Source organism: Mus musculus, chromosome X (genome assembly GCF_000001635.26).
Source record: "Mus musculus strain C57BL/6J chromosome X, GRCm38.p6 C57BL/6J".
Lineage (NCBI taxonomy): Eukaryota > Metazoa > Chordata > Mammalia > Rodentia > Muridae > Mus > Mus musculus.
In genome coordinates, this window is record NC_000086.7 from 76,582,093 (window position 1) to 76,603,216 (window position 21,124).

The 21,124-nt window shown below is 39.1% G+C and overlaps 1 protein-coding gene across 1 annotated transcript; it reads right to left on the reverse strand.

Moving 5' to 3' along the window:
* Positions 1-517: 517 nt before the first annotated feature.
* Positions 518-20,832, reverse strand: Cldn34d (claudin 34D). Its single transcript, NM_001201395.1, has 2 exons — positions 20,693-20,832; positions 518-1,380 (listed from the first exon to the last, which is right to left on the reverse strand). The coding sequence occupies exon 2, from the start codon at positions 1,350-1,352 to the stop codon at positions 720-722; it is 633 nt and encodes a 210-aa protein (NP_001188324.1). The 5' UTR covers positions 1,353-1,380; positions 20,693-20,832; the 3' UTR covers positions 518-719.
* Positions 20,833-21,124: the final 292 nt, after the last annotated feature.

A 21,124-nucleotide genomic window follows, 5' to 3' on the forward strand; every position in this document is an offset into this window, starting at 1 on the left:
CAGTTACTCCCCTTGGTTTTGGAACAGATGTTGTGCCCTCCTCACCTCTGATCCTATGATCCTGGGCATATTAGAGCACCTGGGAATGGGGCCTCCTTTGGGTGTTGTGGAACTGGCTGCAGAGTTTGTGTCTCTGAAAATGGTTTGTAAACAATAAAAGTGGAGTACATGGAGAAGAAAGGCTTGGATGAGATGTCTCCTATTACAAAAATTTGGAAAACGAAACCTCTACTTAAAAGATTAAAAGAAAAAGCAAGGAAATATGTGGAAAACCTTGACAGGTATTTTGACAAAAGCATTGTGGATATTCATTACAACAATGTGTACCACAGTTTGGGAAATTGCAGTGGTGGAGAGCTGTAATTATCACATGGGAAATAGGCCTGCTTTAATTTTCATGAATTCAGATAAAGATAAAGGATGATGTAAGTCATCTATGATTTCTAACACTACATCTACTCTGTGCCTTGATTACTTACCCTCAGCAGCAGAAAAAAAATCCAGAACTCATAAAACTAATTGGGAAATATTTTATTTAATGAAAATCCATAAGCCAATTGAACTACTGAAGCTACCACAAGGCAGGAAATAATAGGATGGCCACTTGTCATCATTGGGCATGGTTTTGAATCTGGAAATTTTAAGTATGTATCTGAAGAAGGCCTGCGATAACTCCTGGTAATTTTAGATTTTCAAGTCTTTAAGTTGCAAATTTACTTTTAAATAGTATAGCGCACTCGGGAACGTGGGGGAAGAGTGAAAGAAAGGGGAATTATTCCACCCACTAGAAATAAGAAACAGGATAGAGTTGCCATTGCCAGTGCAGTGCCAATTTTTTGATGATCTGGGAAGGAGGGTGTGTGGAAAGACGGGGGGAAGGCAATCCCATCCTTGCGAATGATCGATAAGTAATTGTACAAGATGGAAAGAAAGACAAAGCTGCTAGCAATGATGTTCAGAATTCCTGGAAGACGGAATGGATTGAAGGTAGCTTTCTTCCGGAGTCTCCCTGAGTTCAATTTCCAAAGAGCAATGATGACAGAGATTGTGGCAATAATGCCAAGAAAGCTTGCGATGAGTAGCAGATGTTGGGCAACTCGAATATCCAGAGGGATGAAGTCATCCTGGTAGGTGTATTTGTAACACATCCGGTTAAAGGTGGAATTGCTTTCCTGGTGGTAAATGCAGGTTTTCCACATGCCTACTAAGGTCATGCCATGCTTGGAATCCATGGGATCTTGAAAGAACCATACTCGCCATTGAGGGAGGCCCATAGAGACAATACAAAGGAACCATGCTATGGCGCCTGCAGCAAAACCTCCTATCTGCCATTTGGCATGCTTTCTGGCCATTATCACGGTGACAGTAATCTCTTGGAAACTGCAAAGAAACACAGGATGAATGAGAAACATAAGATTGGACTCTTTAGGCCTAGGAGAATGTCCTCTATGGGTTCAATACCACAAGATAAGGGGTATGTTGAGGAAGTGGGCCTCTGACCAGGAAATCTCTTGCAGGGACTGTGTTTTGATCAAACCCAGAGAAGGACCAACTCTGTGGCATCATTTACTTGCATATTGATAATCCACAGATGATATAAGATTTTATTTTTCCACTCTTTACAGAATCCCAATAAACTTTGGCACTGGATATTTAGTCACCAAAATATTCATCAGAGCATGAAATTTCATACTGAAAATAGTAAGCCACTTCAAGCACAACAACTGGGTAATTTATGCAATACATACCATGGAGTTATATGCCAACCTTCAAGAGAGGAATACCATATATTAACACTGTGGTATTTTGAGCATGGCACATTTCACTTGGATGCTTTTTTTAAATGTTGTATGGCTCTACACTCCTGACTGAACCAGAACTATGCCCTCATCCCCATTTGGCTTTCATCTAGAGGCCATCCTGCTGCCTCTGTTTCCCAAATGCTGCTTTCCTGGTAGTAAACGAAGGCTCTCCACATGCCTACTAAGGTCATGCCAGGCTTGAACAGCATAAAATTATCAACACCATGTCTTCAAAGTCTATTAATGCTATAGCAAGCCTAAAGTGTTTCTCCTCTTTTATATTGACTAGTTTTGCAAAGTGTTGATGAACTGTGCTTTCTCTGCTTCATGATCAAGTTTTGATATCTGGATTAATACCCACCTTTACCTGTTATAAATTGGGACATGTGCATTGTACATAGTGTGTGTGTGTGTGTGTGTGTGTGTGTGTGTGTGTGTGTGTGTGTGTAAAACATCAATCAAGTGACAGAATCATTCAAAGTCTCTTAGTAAGTTTTTCTATTGCTGAAATAAAATCTATGACCAAAAGAAAATTCAGTCACAGAAAAGTGTTTCTTTTTTCGTATAGGTATATATAAAGCTTATATTGATATAAATTCTCATTTTCTTGGTTTTATGTTAAGGAGAAGAAATATCTTTGTGTAGTATCATGTCTAGTGTGTATTTAGAATTTACTAAGTTGAAGATAGGAATAAGTATAGAAAATGTACTATATAAAGAAAGCAAATGAGGGCATAATAACCAAACCTTAATCTACAAATAAGAATACAATTGTCAAAACTACAAAATGACTGCAACAAATAAAACTTTTTAATAATAACTTTACGTACACTGACCTCTACTTCCCAATAAAAATACTCAAGCCGAATAAAGAAACAAGATCTATCTTGGTGTGGTCTGCAAGGAACTTGTCTTATTTTTAAATTTAGGAGCCACTTCAAAGTTGAAAGGATGAAGACTGTATCGCCAACAACAAATGAGTAGTTTTCTTTGTCCTAATATCAGGAAATATACTCCAAAATTTAAAAAAAGAAAAAAGAAAAGAAAAGAAAAGAAAAGGAAAAGAAAAGAAAAGAAAAGAAAGGAAAAGAAAAGAAAAGAAACAAAGAAGGATATTTTAGGTACACATCATGCAAGTTCTCAACCCAGCTTTATCTCATTCACTCTTCTCTGACTTCTAACCAGTGAATCTTCATTAACCTCCTCAGATGCACAAACTTTCCTACTTTCTACACCTGTGACCTACATTCATAACCAAGCCTAGTCTATCCATCACTCCCTGAACCTCAAAAAACCTTTAGGCTTCTGCAAGGAACCATCCTACTTGCCCTACCATCTCAAGAACTCCTGTCACACAACTCACAACATTTTGAACCATTTTATCCAGTCAGACCTAATCTTACACTCAAGGCTTAGAACAGGAGGTATATCCTATATAAACAGATAGCTGACTATTTTCAGTAGATTTCATTTCTTCTTAGCCATTTCCAACCTCTAGGTTTAACATACCCGCTCTGCACATCCTCTCTTCTGACTCAATCTGCTCTGTCCATATAAGAAAAACAAATAAACAAACAAAAAACCTAAGAGGCATGCTGAGATTTCATTACAAAATACAACCAATATGAGTGATCAAGCTAGTGTATTCTATCAAAAAAACTACCAAACCTGTACAAGTGATTGCTAATGAGAACTATATAGATGAACTGTGTTGGTTTGAATATGGTTGCTACTATTTGGAGGTGTGGCCTTGGTGAAGTATCTTTGACCTTGTTGAAGGAAGTGTGTCACTGTGGGGCAGGTTTGGAGACTCTTCTGCTAGCTGTCTCAAATAGACAGAGTCTTTGGAACAAGATATAGAAGTCTCAGCTCCTTCTCCAGTGCCAAGCCTCCCTAGACATCTCCATGCTTCCCACCCTGATGACAATAGACTGAATCTCTGAACCTATAAGCCAAACTCAATGAAATGTTGTTCTTTATAAGAGTTGTCTTGGGAGTGAGACTAGGTGCATCATCTTGTATCCCGTGTCTCTCAGAGACCAGTCTGCTCAGGAGAGCATGCGGGCTGCAGAAGCAACATAGCTTTTGGGAAAGGGCCCCATTCAGGCCTGCATCTTCAGCCAGGGAGCAGAACTGAGCTCCAGACATCTGAGCACTTTCCCCACAAGAGGAGAGGTGGCTTCCAGGGAGGGCTTTGCCCCCCCAGAGCAGGTGAGAGAGCCACCTTTTATCCCGGGTCCCTCAGAGATCAGTCTGCGCAGGAGAGCACCCAGGCTGTTGAAGCAACATAGCTTCTGGGACAGGGCCAATTTTGTGCCTTCATCTTCAGCCAGGAGGCAGAGCTGAGCTCCAGAACTCTGTGCTCTTTCCCTGTAAGAGGAGACCTTGCCTGCAGAGATTGCTCTGACCACTGAGGCTCAGGAAGTAGTCAGACTCCCAGGAATGCTGATGGAGGCTAACAGAATCACAGGAGGAAAAAGCTCCAGCCAGAAATAGTTATAACAACTAACTCCAGAGATTACCAGATGATGAAAGGCAAACATAGGAATCTTACTAACAGAAACCAAGATCACTCACCATCATCAGAACAAAGCAGTCCCACCACATTGAGCCCTGGATACCCCAACACACCCAAAAAGCAAGGTTCAGATTTAAAATCATATCTCATGATGCTGTTAGAGGATTTTAAGAAGGAAATTAATAACTCACTTAAAAAAATTACAGGAGAACACAGCTAAACAGGAAGAAGGCCTAAAAGAGGAAACACAAACATCACTTAAAGAATTACAGGAAAAGACTGCTAAACAGTTAGAAGCCCTTAAACAAGAAACACACACACACACACAAAATGCCTTAAAGAATTGCAGGAAAACATAACCAAACAGGTAATGGAATTAAACAAAACTATTCAAGATCTAAAAAGTAAAGTAAAAACAATAAAGAAAACCCAAAGGGAGACAACTCTGGAAATAGAAACCTTGGGAAAGAAATCAGGAAACATAGAGGAGAACATCAGTGCAGAATACAAGATATGGAAGAGAGAATCTCAGGTGCAGAAGAGTCCATAGAGAACAGGGGCACAAAAATGAAAGAAAATGCAAAATTCAAAAAGATCCTAACACAAAACATCCAGTAAATATCCAGGACACAACGAGAAGACCAAACCTAAGGATAATTCGTACAGATGAGAAGTAAGATTTCCAACTTAAAGGGCCAGCAAATATCTTCAACAAAATAATAGAAGAAATTTTCCCTAACCTAAAGAAAAAGATGACTATGAACATACAAGAAGCCTAAAGGACTCCAAATGGACTGGACAAGAAAAGAAATTCCTCCTGACACATAATAATCAGAACAACAAATGCATTAAATAAAGACAATATTAAAAGCAGTAAGGGAAAAAGATCAAGCAACATACAAAGGCAAATCTATTAGAATTGCATCAGTCTTCTCACTGGAGACTTCGAAAGCCAGAAGATCATAGACAGATGTTATAAAGTCCCAAAGAGAACACAAAGGCGAGCCCAGGCTACTATACCAAGCAAAATCCTCATTTACAATTGATGGAGAAACCAAAGTATTCCATGACAAAACCAAATTCACACAATGTCTTTCCACAAATCCAGCTCTTCAAAGAATAATATAGGGAAAACACCAACACAAGGACAAAAACTACACCCTAGAAAAAGCAAGAAAGTGGACCTGGGGCACAAGCCCCTTCCGCTCCACTCGAGCCCCGAGGTACCTTGCCAGCGGAGTCTCGCCCAACACCCGCAAGGGCCCACACAGGATTCCCCACGGGATCCTAAGACCTCTGGTGAGTGGAACACAGCCCCTGTCCTAATCCAATCGCGCGGAACCTGAGACTGCGGTAAATAGGAAAGCAGACTACCCAGGCCTGACCTGGGGCACAAGCCCCTTCCACTCCACTCGAGCCCCGGGGTACCTTGCCAGCGGAGTCGCCCAAAATCCCGCAAGGGCCCACACAGGATTCCACATGGGATCCTAAGACCTCTAGTGAGTGGAACACAACTCCTGCCAGGAGCGCGGTTCGAACACCAGATATCTGGGTACCTTCCCTGCAAGAAGAGAGCTTGCCTGCAGAGAATACTCTGCCCACTCAAACTAAGGAGAGAGCTACCCTCCCAGGTCTGCTTATAGAGGCTAACAGAGTCACCTGAAGAACAAGCTCTTAACAGAGACAACTATAACAGCTAGCTTCAGAGATTACCAGATGGCGAAAAGCAAACATAAGAATCCTATTAACAGAAATCAAGACCACACACCATCATCAGAACGCAGCACTCCCACCCCACCTAGTCCTGGGCACCCCAACACAACCGAAAATCTAGACCCAGATTTAAAAATATTTCTCATAATGATGATAGAGGACATCAAGAAGGACTTTCATAAGTCACTTAAAGAATTACAGGAGAGCACTGCTAAAGAGTTACAGGCCCTTAAAGAAAAGCAGGAAAACACAACCAAACAGGTAGAAGTCCTTAAAGAGAAACAGGAAAACACATCCGAACAGGTGATGGAAATGAACAAAACCATACTAGAAGTAAAAAGGGAAGAAGACACAATAAAGTAAACCCAAAGCGAGGCAACGCTGTAGATAGAAACACTAGGAAAGAGATCTGGAACCATGGATGCGAGCATCAGCAACAGAATACAAGAAATGGGAGAATCTCAGGTGCAGAAGATTCCATAGAGAACATCGACACAACAGTCAAAGAAAATACAAAATGCAAAAGGATCCTAACTCAAAACATCCAGGAAATCCAGGACACAATGAGAAGACCAAACCTACAGATAATAGGAATTGATGAGAATGAAGATTTTCAACTTAAAGGGCCAGCTAATATCTTCAACAAAATAATTGAAGAAAACTTCACAAACATAAAGAAAGAGATGCCCATGATCATACAAGAAGCCTACAGAACTCCAAATATTCTGGACCAGAAAAGAAATTCCTCCCGACACATAATAATCAGAACAACAATTGCACTAAATATAGAATATTAAAAGCAGTAAGGGAGAAAGGTCAAGTAACATATAAAGGAAGGCCTATCAGAATTACACCAGACTTTTCACCAGAGACTATGAAAGCCAGAAGAGCCTGGACAGATGTTATACAGACACTAAGAGAACACAAATGCCAGCCCAGGCTAATATACCCGGCCAAACTCTCAATTACCATAGATGGAGAAACCAAAGTATTCCACGACAAAACCAAATTCACACAATATCTTTTTTTTAAATTAGGTATTTAGCTCATTTACATTTCCAATGCTATACCAAAAGTCCCCCATACCCACCCACCCCCAATCCCCTACCCACCCACTCCACTTTTTTGGCCCTGGCGTTCCCCTGTACTGGGGCATATAAAGTTTGCGAGTCCAATGGGCCTCTCTTTCCAGTGATGGCCGCCTAGGCCATCTTTTGATACATATGCAGCTAGAGTCAAGAGCTCCGGGGTACTGGTTAGTTCATATTGTTGTTCCACCTATAGGGTTGCAGATCCCTTTAGCTTCTTGGGTACTTTCTCTAGCTCCTTCATTGGGGGCCATGTGATCCATCAAATAGCCGACTGTGAGCATCCACTTCTATGTTTCCTAGGCCCAGGCATACTCTGACAAGAGACAGCTATATCAGGGTCCTTTCAGCATAATCTTGCTAGTGTATGCAATGGTGTCAGCATTTGGAAGCTGATTATGGGATGGATCCCCGGATATGGAAGTCTCTACATGGTCCATCTTTTTATCTCAGCTCCAAACTTTGTCTCTGTACCTCCTTCCAAGGGTGTTTTGTTCCCACTTCTAAGGAGGGGCATAGTGTCCACACTTCAGTCTTCATTCTTCTTGAGTTTCATGTGTTTAGGAAATTGTATCTTATATCTTGGATATCCTAGGTTTTGGGCTAATATCCACTTATCAGTGAGTACATATTGTGTGAGTTCCTTTATGAATTTGTTACCTCACTCAGGATAATGCCCTCCAGGTCCATCCATTTTGCTAGGAATTTCATAAATTCATTCTTTTTAATAGCTGAGTAGTACTCCATTGTGTAGATGTACCACATTTTCTGTATCCATTCCTCTGTTGAGGGGCATCTGGGTTCCTTCCAGCTTCTGGCTATTATAAATAAGGCTGCTATGAACATAGTGGAGCAAGTGTCCTTCTTACCAGTTGGGGCATCTTCTGGATATATGCCCAGGAGATGTATTGCTGGATCCTCCGGTAGTACTATATCCAGTTTTCTGAGGAACCGCCAGACTGATTTCCAGAGTGGTTGTACAAGCCTGCAATCCCACCAACAATGGAGGAGTGTTCTTCTTTCTCCACATCCACACCAGCATCTGCTGTCACCTGAATTTTTGATCTTAGCCATTCTGACTGGTGTGAGGTGGAATTTCAGGGTTGTTTTGATTTGCATTTCCCTGATGATTAAGGATTTTGAACATTTTTTCAGGTGCTTCTCTGCCATCCGGTATTCCAGTACCATGCAGTTTTTATCACAATTGCTCTGTAGTAAAGCTTTAGGTCAGGCATGGTGATTCCACCAGAGGTTCTTTTATCCTTGAGAAGAGTTTTTGCTATCCTCGGTTTTTTGTTATTCCAGATGAATCTGCCAATTGCCCTTTCTAATTCGTTGAAGAATTGAGTTGGAATTTTGATGGGGATTGCATTGAATCTGTAGATTGCTTTTGGCAAGATAGCCATTTTTACAATGTTGATCCTGCCAATCCATGAGCATGGGAGATCTTTCCATCTTCTGAGATCTTCTTTAATTTCTTTCTTCAGAGACTTGAAGTTTTTATCATACAGACCTTTCACTTCCTTAGTTAGAGTCACACCGAGATATTTTATATTATTTGTGACTATTGAGAAGGGTGTTGTTTCCCTAATTTCTTTCTCAGCCTGTTTATTCTTTGTGTAGAGAAAGGCCATTGACTTGTTTGAGTTAATTTTATATCCAGCTACTTCACTGAAGCTGTTTATCAGGTTTAGGAGTTCTCTGGTGGAATTTTTAGAATCACTTATATATACTATCATATCATCTGCAAAAAGTGATATTTTGAGTTCCTCTTTTCCAATTTGTATCCCCTTGATCTTCTTTTGTTGTCGAATTGCTCTGGCTAATACTTCAAGTACTATGTTGAAAAGGTAGGGTGAAAGTGGGCAGCCTTGTCTAGTCCCTGATTTTAGTGGGATTGCTTCCAGCTTCTCTCCATTTACTTTGATGTTGGCTACTGGTTTGCTGTAGATTGCTTTTATTATGTTTAGGTATGGGCCTTGAATTCCTGATCTTTCCAAAACTTTTATCATGAATGGGTGTTGGATCTTGTCAAATGCTTTTTCTGCATCTAACGAGATGTTCATGTGGTTTTTGTCTTTGAATTTGTTTATATAATGGATTATATTGATGGATTTTCGTATATTAAACCATCCCTGCATCCCTGGAATAAAACCTACTTGGTCAGGATGGATGATTGCTTTAATGTGTTCTTGGATTCGGTTAGCGAGAATTTTATTAAGGATTTTTGCATCAATATTCATAAGAGAAATTGGTCTGAAGTTCTCTATCTTTGGTGGATCTTTCTGTGGTTTAGGTATCAGAGTAATAGTGGCTTCATAAAAAGAGTTGGGTAGAGTACCTTCTACTTCTATCTTGTGAAATAGTTTGTGCAGAAATGGAATTAGATCTTCTTTGAAGGTCTGATAGAATGCTGCACTAAAGCCGTCTGGTCCTGGGCTTTTTTTGGCTGGGAGACTATTAATAACTGCTTCTATTTCTTTAGGGGATATGGGACTGTTTAGATGGTCAACTTGATCCTGATTCAACTTTGGTACCTGGTATCTTTCCAGAAATTTGTCCATTTCGTCCAGGTTTTCCAGTTTTGTTGAGTATAGCCTTTTGTAGAAGGATCTGATGGTGTTTTGGATTTCTTCAGGATCTGTTGTTATGTCTCCCTTTTCATTTCTGATTTTGTTGATTAGGATTTTGTCCCTTTGCCCTTTAGTGAGTCTAGCTAAGGGTTTATCTATCTTGTTGATTTTCTCAAAGAACCAACTCCTCGTTTGGTTAATTCTTTGAATAGTTCTTCTTGTTTCCACTTGGTTAATTTCACCCCTGAGTTTGATTATTTCCTGCCGTCTACTCCTCTTGGGTGAATTTGCTTCCTTTTTTTCTAGAGCTTTTAGATGTGTTGTCAAGCTGCTAGTATGTCCTCTCTCCCGTTCCTTTTTGGAGGTACTCAGAGCTATGAGTTTCCCTCTTAGAATGCTTTCATTGTGTACCAAAGGTTTGTGTACATTGTGGCTTCCTTTTCATTAAACTCTAAAAAGTCTTTAATTTCTTTCTTTATTCCTTCCTTGACCAAGGTATCATTGAGAGGAGTGTTGTTCAGTTTCCACGTGAATGTTGGCTTTCCATTATTTATGTTCTTATTGAAGATCAGTCTTAGGCCATGGTGGTCTGATAGGATACATGAGACAATTTCAATATTTTTGTATCTGTTGAGGCCTATCTTGTGACCAATTATATGGTCAATTTTGGAGAAGGTCCCGTGAGGTGCTGAGAAGAAGGTATATCCTTTTGTTTTAGGATAAAATATTCTGTAGATATCTGTCAGGTCCATTTGTTTCATAACTTCTGTTAGTTTCACTGTGTCCCTGTTTAGTTTCTGTTTCCACGATCTGTCCATTGATGAAAGTGGTGTGTTGAAGTCTCCGACTATTATTGTGTGAGGTGCAATGTGTGCTTTGAGCTTTACTAAAGTGTCTTTAATGAATGTGGCTGCCCTTGCATTTGGAACGTAGATATTCAGAATTGAGAGTTCCTCTTGGAGGATTTTACCTTTGATGAGTACGAAGTGTCCCTTCTTGTCGTTTTTGATAACTTTGGTTTGGAAGTCGATTTTATCCAATATTAGAATGGCAACTCCAGCCTGTTTCTTCAGACCATTTGCTTGGAAAATTGTTTCCCAGCCTTTCACTCTGAGGTAGTGTCTATCTTTTTCCCTGATATGGGTTTCCTGTAAGCAGCAGAATGTTGGGTCCTGTTTCTGTAGCCAGTCTGTTAGTCTATGTCTTTTTATTGGGGAATTGAGTCCATTGATATTAAGAAATATTAAGGAAAAGTAATTGTTGCTTCCTATTATTTTTGTGGTTAGAGTTGGCATTCTGTTCTTGTGGATGTCTTCTTTTTGATTTGTTGAGGGATTACTTTCTTGTTTGTTCTAGGGCGTGATTTCCGTCCTTGTATTGCTTCTTTTCTGTTATTATCCTTTGAAGGGCTGGATTCGTGGAAAGATAATAACTCACTTAAAGAGATACAGGAGAACACTGCTAAAGAGTTACAAGTCCTTAAAGAAATACAGGAAAACACTGCTAAAGAGTTACAAGTCCTTAAAGAAAAACAGGAAAACACAACCAAACAGGTAGAAGTCCTTATAGATAAACAGGAAAACACATCCAAACAGGTGATGGAAATGAACAAAACCATACTAGACCTAAAAAGGGAAGTAGACACAATAAAGAAAACCCAAAGTGAGGCAACGCTGGAGATAGAAACCCTAGGAAAGAAATCTGGAAACATAGATGCCAGCATCAGCAACAGAATACAAGAGATGGAAGAGAGAATCTCAGGTGCAGAAGACTCCATAGAGAACATCGGCACAACAATCAAAGAAAATGGAAAATGCAAAAAGATCCTAACTAAAAACATCCAGGAAATCCAGGACACAATGAGAAGACCAAACCTACGGATAATAGGAGTGGATGAGAATGAAGATTTTCAACTCAAAGGACCAGCAAACATCTTCAACAAAATTATTGAATAAAACTTCCCAAATCTAAAGAAAGAGATGCCCATGAACATACAAGAAGCCTACAGAACTCCAAATAGACTGGACCAGAAAAGAAATTCCTCCCGACACATAATAATCAGAACATCAAATGCACTAAATAAAGATAGAATACTAAAAGCAGTAAGGGAAAAAGGTCAAGTAACATATAAAGGCAAGCCTATCAGAATTACACCAGATTTTTCACCTGAGACTATGAAAGCCAGAAGAGCCTGGACAGATGTTATACAGACACTAAGAGAACACAAATGCCAGCCCAGGCTACTATACCCAGCCAAACTCTCAATTACCATAGATGGAGAAACCAAAGTATTCCACGACAAAACTAAATTCACCCATTATCTCTCCACGAATCCAGCCCTTCAAAGGATAATAACAGAAAAAAACCAATACAAGGATGGGAACCACGCCCTAGAAAAAACAGGAAGATAATCCCTCAACAAACCTAAAAGAAGACAGCCACAAGAACAGAATGCCAACTTTAACAACAAAAATAACAGGAAGCAACAATTACCTTTCCTTAATATCGACTTCCAACCCAAAGTTATCAAAAACAACAAGGAGGGACACTTTATACTCATCAAAGGTAAAATCCTCCAAGAGGAACTCTCAATTCTGAATATCTACGCTCCAAATGCAAGGGCAGCCACATTCATTAAAGACACTTTAGTAAAGCTCAAAGCACACATTGCACCTCACACAATAATAGTGGGAGACTTCAACACACCACTTTCATCAATGGACAGATCGTGGAAACAGAAACTAAACAGGGACACAGTGAAACTAACAGAAGTTATGAAACAAATGGACCTGACAGATATCTACAGAACATTTTATTCTAAAACAAAAGGATATACCTTCTTCTCAGCACATCATGGGACCTTCTCCAAAATTGACCATATAATTGGTAACAAAATAGGCCTCAACAGATACAAAAATATTGAAATTGTCCCATTTATCCTATCAGACCACCATGGCCTAAGACTGATCTTCAATAACAACATAAATAATGGAAAGCCAACATTCACGTGGAAACTGAACAACACTCCTCTCAATGATACCTTGGTCAAGGAAGGAATAAAGAAAGAAATTAAAGACTTTTTAGAGTTTAATGAAAATGAAGCCACAACGTACACAAACCTTTGGGACACAATGAAAGCATTTCTAAGAGGGAAACTCATAGATCTGAGTGCCTCCAAGAAGAAACGGGAGAGAGCACATACTAGCAGCTTGACAACACATCTAAAAGCTCTAGAAAAAAAGGAAGCAAATTCACCCAAGAGGAGTAGAAGGCAGGAAATAATCCAACTCACGGGTGAAATCAACCAAGTGGAAACAAGAAGAACTATTCAAAGAATTAACCAAACGAGGAGTTGGTTCTTTGAGAAAATCAACAAGATAGATAAACCCTTAGCTAGACTCACTAGAGGGAACAGGGAAATCATCCTAATTAACAAAATCACTAATGAAAAGGGAGACATAACAACAGATCCTGAAGAAATCCAAAACACCATCAGATCCCTCTATAAAAGGCTATACTCAACAAAACTGGAAAACCTGGATGAAATGGACAAATTTCTAGACAGATACCAGGTACCAAAGCTAAATCAAGATCAGGTTAATGATCTGAACAGTCCTTTTTCCCCTAAAGAAATAGAAGCAGTCATTAATAGTCTCCCAGTCAAAAAAGCCCAGGACCAGACGGGTTTAGTGCAGAGTTCTATCAGACCTTCAAAGAAGACCTAATTCCAGTTCTTCACAAACTATTCCACAAAATAGAAACGGAAGGTACTCTACCCAACTCATTCTATGAAGCCACAATTACTCTGATACCTAAACCACTAAAAGACCCAACAAAGAAAGAGAACTTCAGACCAATTTCCCTTATGAATATCGATGCAAAAATCCTCAATAAAGTTCTTGCTAACCGAATCCAAGAACACATCAAAACAATCATCCATCCTGACCAAGTAGGTTTCATCCCAGGGATGCAGGGATGGTTCAATATACGGAAATCCATCAATGTAATCCAGTATATAAACAAACTCAAAGACAAAAACCACATGATCGTCTCGTTAGATGCTGAGAAAGCATTTGACAAAATCTAACACCCATTCATGATAAAAGTCTTGGAAAGATCAGGAATTCAAGGCCCATACCTAAACATGATAAAAGCAATCTACAGCAAACCAATAGCCAACATCAAAGTAAATGGTGAGAAGCTGGAAGCAATCCCACTAAAATCAGGGACTAGACAAGGCTGTCCACTCTCGCCCTACCTATTCAACATTGTACTTGAAGTCCTAGCCAGAGCAATTAGACAACAAGAGGAGATCAAGGGGATACAAATTGGAAAGGAAGAAGTCAAAATATCACTTTTTGCAGATGATATGATAGTATATATAAGTGACACTAAAAATTCCACCAGAGAACTCCTAAGCCTGATAAACAGCTTCAATAAAGTAGCTGGATATAAAATTAACTCAAACAAGTCAATGGCCTTTCTGTACACAAAGGATAAACAGGCTGAGAAAGAAATTAGGGAAACAACACCCTTCTCAATAGTCACAAATAATATAAAATACCTTGGCGTGATTCTAACTAAGGAAGTGAAAGATCTGTATCATAAGAACTTCAAGTCTCTAAAGAAAGAAATTAAAGAAGATCTCAGAAGATGGAAAGATCTCCCATGCTCATGGATTGGCAGGATCAACATTGTAAAAATGGCTATCTTGCCAAAAGCAATCTACAGATTCAATGCAATCCCCATCAAAATTCCAACTCAATTCTTCAACGAATTAGAAAGGGCAATTGGCAGATTCATCTGGAATAACAAAAAACCGAGGATAGCAAAAACTCTTCTGAAGGATAAAAGAACCTCTGGTGGAATCACCATGCCTGACCTAAAATTGTACTACAGAGCAATTGTGATCAAAACTGCATGGTACTGGTATAGTGACAGACAAGTAGATGAATGGAACAGAATTGAAGACCCAGAGATGAATCCACCCACCTATGGTCACTTGATTTTTGACAAGGAAGCTAAAACCATCCAGTGGAAAAAAGACAGCATTTTCCACAAATGGTGCTGGCACAACTGGTGGTTATCATGTAGAAGAATGCGAATTGATCCATTTCCATCTCCTTGTACTAAGGTCAAATCTAAGTGGATTAAGGAACTCCACATAAAACCAGAGACACTGAAACTTATAGAGGAGAAAGTAGGGAAAAGCCTCGAAGATATGGATACAGGGGAAAAATTCCTGAATAGAACAGCAATGGCTTGTGCTTTAAGATCACGAATCGATAAATGGGACCTCATAACATTGCAAAGCTTCTGCAAGAAAAAAGACACCGTCAATAAGACAAAAAGGCCACCAACAGATTGGGAAAGGATCTTTACCTATCCCAAATCGGATAGGGGACTAATATCCAATATATATAAAGAACTCAAGAAGGTGGACTCCAGAAAATCAAACAACCCCATTAAAAAATTGGGCTCAGAGCTGAACAAAGAATTCTCACCTGAGGAATAACGAATGGCAGAGAAGCACCTGAAAAAATGTTCAACATCCTTAATCATCAGGGAAATGCAAATCAAAACAACCCTGACATTCCACTTCACTCCAGTCAGAATGGCTAAGATCAAAAACTCAGGTGACAGCAGATGCTGGTGAGGATGTGGAGAAAGGGGAACACTCCTCCATTGTTGGTGGGATTGCAAGCTTGTACAACCACTCTGGAAATCAGTCTGGTGGTTCCTCAGAAAATTGGACATAGTACTACCGGAGGATCCCGCAATACCTCTCCTGGGCATATATCCAGAAGATGTCCCAACCGGTAAGAAGAACAAATGCTCCACTATGTTCATCGCAGCCTTGTTTATAATAGCCCGAAGCTGGAAATAACCCAGATGCCCCTCAACAGAGGAATGGATACAGAAAATGTGGTTCATTTACACAATGGAATACTACTCAGCTATTTAAAAAATGAATTTATGAAATTCCTAGGCAAATGGAATGACCTGGAGGGTATCATCCTGAGTGAAGTAACCCAATCACAAAGGAACTCGCACAATATGTACTCACTGATATGTGGATATTAGCCCAGAAACTTAGGATACCCAAGATATAAGATACAACTTGCCAAACGCATGAAATTCAAGAAGAACGAAGACCAAAGTGTGGACAATTTACCCTTTCTTAGAAATGGGAACAAAACACCCATGGAAGGAGTTACAGAGACGAAATTGGGAGCTGTGACGAAAGGATGGACCATCTAGTGATTGCCATATGCAGGGATCCATCCCATAATCAGCTTCCAAATGCTGACAGCATTGCATACACTAGCAAGATTTTGCTGAAAGGACCCAGATATAGCTCTCTCTTGTGAGACTATGCCGGGGCCTAGCAAACACAGAAGTGGATGATCACAGTCAGCTGTTGGATGGGTCACAGGGCCCCCAATGGAGGAGCTAGAGAAATTACTCAAGGAGCTAAAGGGAACTGCAACCCTATAGGTAGAACAACAATATGAACTAACCAGTACCCGGGAGCTCTTGTCTTTAGCTGCATATGTATCAAAAGATGGCCTAGTCGGCCATCACTGCAAAGAGAGGCCCATTGGACTTGCAAACTTTATATGCCCCAGTACAGGGGAATGCCAGGGCCAAAAAGGGGGAGTGGGTGGGTAGGGGATTGGGGGGGCGGGTATGGGGGACCTTTGGGATAGCATTGAAAATGTAAATGAGGAAAATACCTAATTAAAAAAAAAAAGAAAAAAAAAGAAAATCAGACCGGCACACTGTAGAACATAGCGTGAAATGCACATTGTAAAACATAGTATATGAGTGAGTTGCACCGAAACATATAGAAAATTTGAAATTCCCAGTATAGAACACAGTATATGAGTGAGTTTCACTGAACAACCTAGAAAATAAGGCCTGCACACTGTAGAAAATAGTGTGAAATGCCCATTGTAAAACACAGTATGTTAATGAGTTGCACTGAAAAACAGAAAATGGAAAATGCAGAGTGTAGAAGCCAATATATGAGTGAGTTGCAATGAAACACCTTGAAAATGAGACCGCCACACTGTAGAACATAGTGTGAAATGCACATTGTAAAACACAGTATGTTAATGAGTTGCACTGAAAAACAGAAAATGGGAAATGCACAGTGTAGAACCCAATATATGAGTGAGTTGCACTGAAACACCTAGAAAATCAGACCGGCACATTGTAGAACATAGTGTGAAATGCACATTGTAAAACACAGGATGTTAATGAGTTGCACTGAAAAACATAGAAAATGGGAAATGCACAGTGTAGAACATTGTATATGAGTGCTTTGCACTGAACAACCTAGAAAAAAAAGAAATGTAAATAAAGAAAATAAATAAAGCAAATATCCAATAAAATAAAGAACAAAAGACTCATTCAAATACCGGACCAAGAATCTGAACAGAGAGTTTTCAAATGAAGAAAAATAGTGGTCACATAATATCTCAAAAACTGTTCACTATTCCTAGCAACTGGGGAAATGCAAATCAAAACAGCTTTGATACTCACCTTTATTACAGTGAAAATGCCAAAGATCAACAAAACTGACAACCACTGCTGAATGTGAGGTGAATGTATGGGGAATATGAGAAAAAGAAAGTCCTCATTCATACTTGCTAAGATTGTATATCTGTGAAGCAACTATCAAAATTAATTAGGAGAACTCTCATAAAACTAAATCTACCATGTGACCCAGCTATACCTCTCCTTGATATGTGCTCAAAGGACAAGATACCTTACTCCACAGATTCCATTGATTCTAGCAAAGAGAAAGCCTACAGAATGGGCAAAAATATTTACCAATTATACATGAGATTGTGAGTTATTATCTAGAATACAAAAACAAACTTAAAAACTGGCATCAACAAAACAAATAACCTGACTGAAAAGTAGACACAGATCTATGCAGAATCCTTAAAAGATGAAACATGAGTGGCTCTCAAATACTTAAAAAGTGTTCAGCATTTTTAGTCATCAAGGAAGTTCAAATTAAAACTACTTTGAGATTACATCTTACTCTAGTTAGAAAAACCAATACTAATAATACAAATGAGATGATATACCAGTGATGCTGTAGGGAAATGGGAACACTTACTCATTCCTGTTGAGAATTAAAACTGGTACAGCTCCTATAAAATTCAGTGTGGTTATTCCTCAAAAATCTGAAAAATTAGTCTATCATAATTGCCAGCTTTACCACTCTTGAGCATATCCCCAAAGCACTCCTACATAGACTCTTGTAATCCATGTTCCTAATAGCCTATTCATGGAAGCAGCATAGATGTCCATTAACTGATGAATGGAAAATGAAAATGTGGTAAATTTACACAATGGAATGTTATACAGTCATTATGCAAAATAAAATTATGAAGTTTGCTTGGTAGGAGCTAGAAATATATTATCCTAAGTGAGATGACTCAAACCTCAAAAGACAACTATTGCACATTTTCCTTTATGTATATAAATTTGGTTTTAAGCTGTAGATATATATTGTAGAAGTTCAAATAATAATAGCCACCATAGGCTTATATAGTTTAATACTTAGTCACCAGGGAGTGAAACTATTTAAAAGAATTAGAAGGTTTACGAGGTGTAGTTGTGTTGGAGTGGGTGTGGACTTATTGGAGGTAGTGGGTTGCTGAAGATGGGCTTTGAGGTTTCAAAAGCCAGGCAGTCTCTCTCTGTCACTCTGTTTCTCTGTGTGTGTGTCTGTCTGTATTTGTCTCTCTGTCTCTCTGTTTCCCTCTGTCTCTCTCCCTTCTCTTCTCCCTCCCCCTTTCCCTTTCCCTCCCCCTCCCCCTCCCCCTCTCTCCCTTCCCCTCTCCCTCCCTCTCCCTCTCCACCTGTGCACATATCAGGATGTAGCTGATAAGACTCCAGTGTCACACATCCTGCATGCTCCCTGCCATGATGATAATGGATAAGCCTCTGAAACTGTAAGCTGTGACCTCATTTAAATTCTTTATTTCATAACAGTTTCCTACATAATGGAGTTTACTCACATCAGTAGAACAAAAACAAAGGACAAAAAGAGTGCATTTGAATTAGAATAATCACAATGATTAGGTAGCCTGTTTGGGTCAAGGAAAGAGAAGATTGTACCCAAAGGAAAGGGAAATGGAGAAGAATGTCATTTAGAGGTAAAGGGGAAACTAGAATAGAAAGATTAAATGGAGAGAGGGATGTTAGGCAAGGCTAAAGGGCACTTGGGTTCAGGGAGACATGATAACACTAATGCATATTTGAAAAAATTATGGAAGCCTACTGCTGGAGAAGATTCCTGAAATATATATATATTTGACAAATTTAAATAGTCACTTATAATGGAAGAAACAATATTTCATTTATATACTTTATGCCACAAAGTAAAACATCCAGTGCCATAAATGGATTATGTTTTGTTGAGCCATTGTGCAAAAGTTTTTCACAGACCCCAAAATTACTGCCAAGACTCCTGATTACTCTCTATAACCTGGCAGTAAGGTCCTATTCTTGAAGACACGACTTACTTACATCAGACTTGTAAGATTCACCCATACTGCCTAGCTAGAAGGTACTTTGCATGCTACCAGAAAAGAAAGTAATCATCCATTTCATCCAGCTTCAAATCCCAAGACATACAGTAGAAACATGTTTTTAAAGTATACTGATATAATAGTTGCACAAATGTTGTATGGATAACCAACAACTCTGTTGGATTTAAAACTCACTCTATGAAAAAGGACCCTATTTGACACCCCTGGCAAAAACCTGGGATAAGGTCACAGGCCTAATAGAAAATCTCCTATTATCATTCTGCTAAAGAAACATAGTGATAAAATGACTCCTAATTATATAATGTTATGCAGATAGATCAGTATCTCACCCAACATTCATCAAAAAGCTTTTTGAGGTAAATGGTAATAATACAGAGACTATAAACTGAACAATGCACAGAGAATGAGAGACTTTAGAGCATTCGCACTAAATTGGATGCCTTTATAAAACCCCCTTTTCACACAGTTCAGGGATCTATGTGGAAGAGGAGTCAGAAGGATTTTTAAGAGCTAGAGGTGATGGATGAATCCAAGAAAACAGCGTCTTGTATACACAACAGTGCTGATGCATACATGAAATTACAGAGACTGTGGTAGCATGTGTAAGGCCTGCATAAGTTAAAATGTGCATATATACAGAGAAGAAGAGGTAGACATAGTGTCTGACTCCTAACCAAACAGTTATTTGCAATTTATACCTGCTAGGATAGGGAAAATAAGTTTTATTTAATAGAGTATTGCTGGATGTATCAACCACACACTAGAGTTGAGACTATATCCTATAGTGATTTACCAACAGAAAATTCATTTTCAGAGACAGACAAGGAAGTAGACATGAGGAACTGTCTTCATAGGCACATTCCATAGGAACTACTTCCTACCCAACATCCCATTTACTTAAGTGTTCAGATCCTTTCAAGTCAGCATTAACAATTACATATGACTTATTCAACACAAGAGCCTTTTGCAGATACAGGCTATACTGAAATGATAATACCATGTTAAATTAGAGACTAAACATACAGATGCAGGTGATAGTATGATTCCTACTTGTAGATTCCAGGAGAGAAATTTTCAGATGAGTGGTAAATGAGTCTGACTTATATACATTATACTAATATGCCAGTCCCAAAGATCAATCAATATGTGATTTCACTAAAATGGATCCTGGTAAGTCACATCCAGATGGAAACAGTATACTGGCTTTTTTTTTTCTAGTAGTCAGAACAGTGAGAAATGTTAGATGACATTCAATGAGGATAGCATTTCACCTGAGGCATATGAACAGTGGTGACATTTGCACATCACTGCAAATATACGTACAGCCATGAACCTACTTTTCCAGAGTCAGTCAAAAATTCTGATATCTTATTTACCAATATTAATTACATATACAACAAAGATGGATATAGCCTCTACTTGCCTATGTTGCTATCTCCAAGTGGATTTGTGGCTCCTTATGTGACAGAATTTGGAGATATCTCAACGGGTAGTGCTAAGGAGAATACAACCTCCCTAGTGTCCTTCAAGCCTGGTTAGTGACTTTACAGTCAACTGTGTGGTAACTAGCCTTATTGAGGGTTCTGAGACCTTTATTATGTCATCAAATGCCAACATTCACTGAGATCATCTCCCAAGCTTTAGCCATTAGTGTAGGAGTGCAATGACACTTTGGGGGATAATCACACAAGGTTTTCAATTTGTCATATTTTTTTATATACAATATTTGCAGGGTATAATGTGTCTACTAGTGTTTACCAGCTCATAGTCAAGTCCTATCTGACTGATTCATCCCTGTCTGCTGTCCCTACCTTGTTTTATTTTCTTTGAGGCATAGTTTCTAACTCTGTAATCA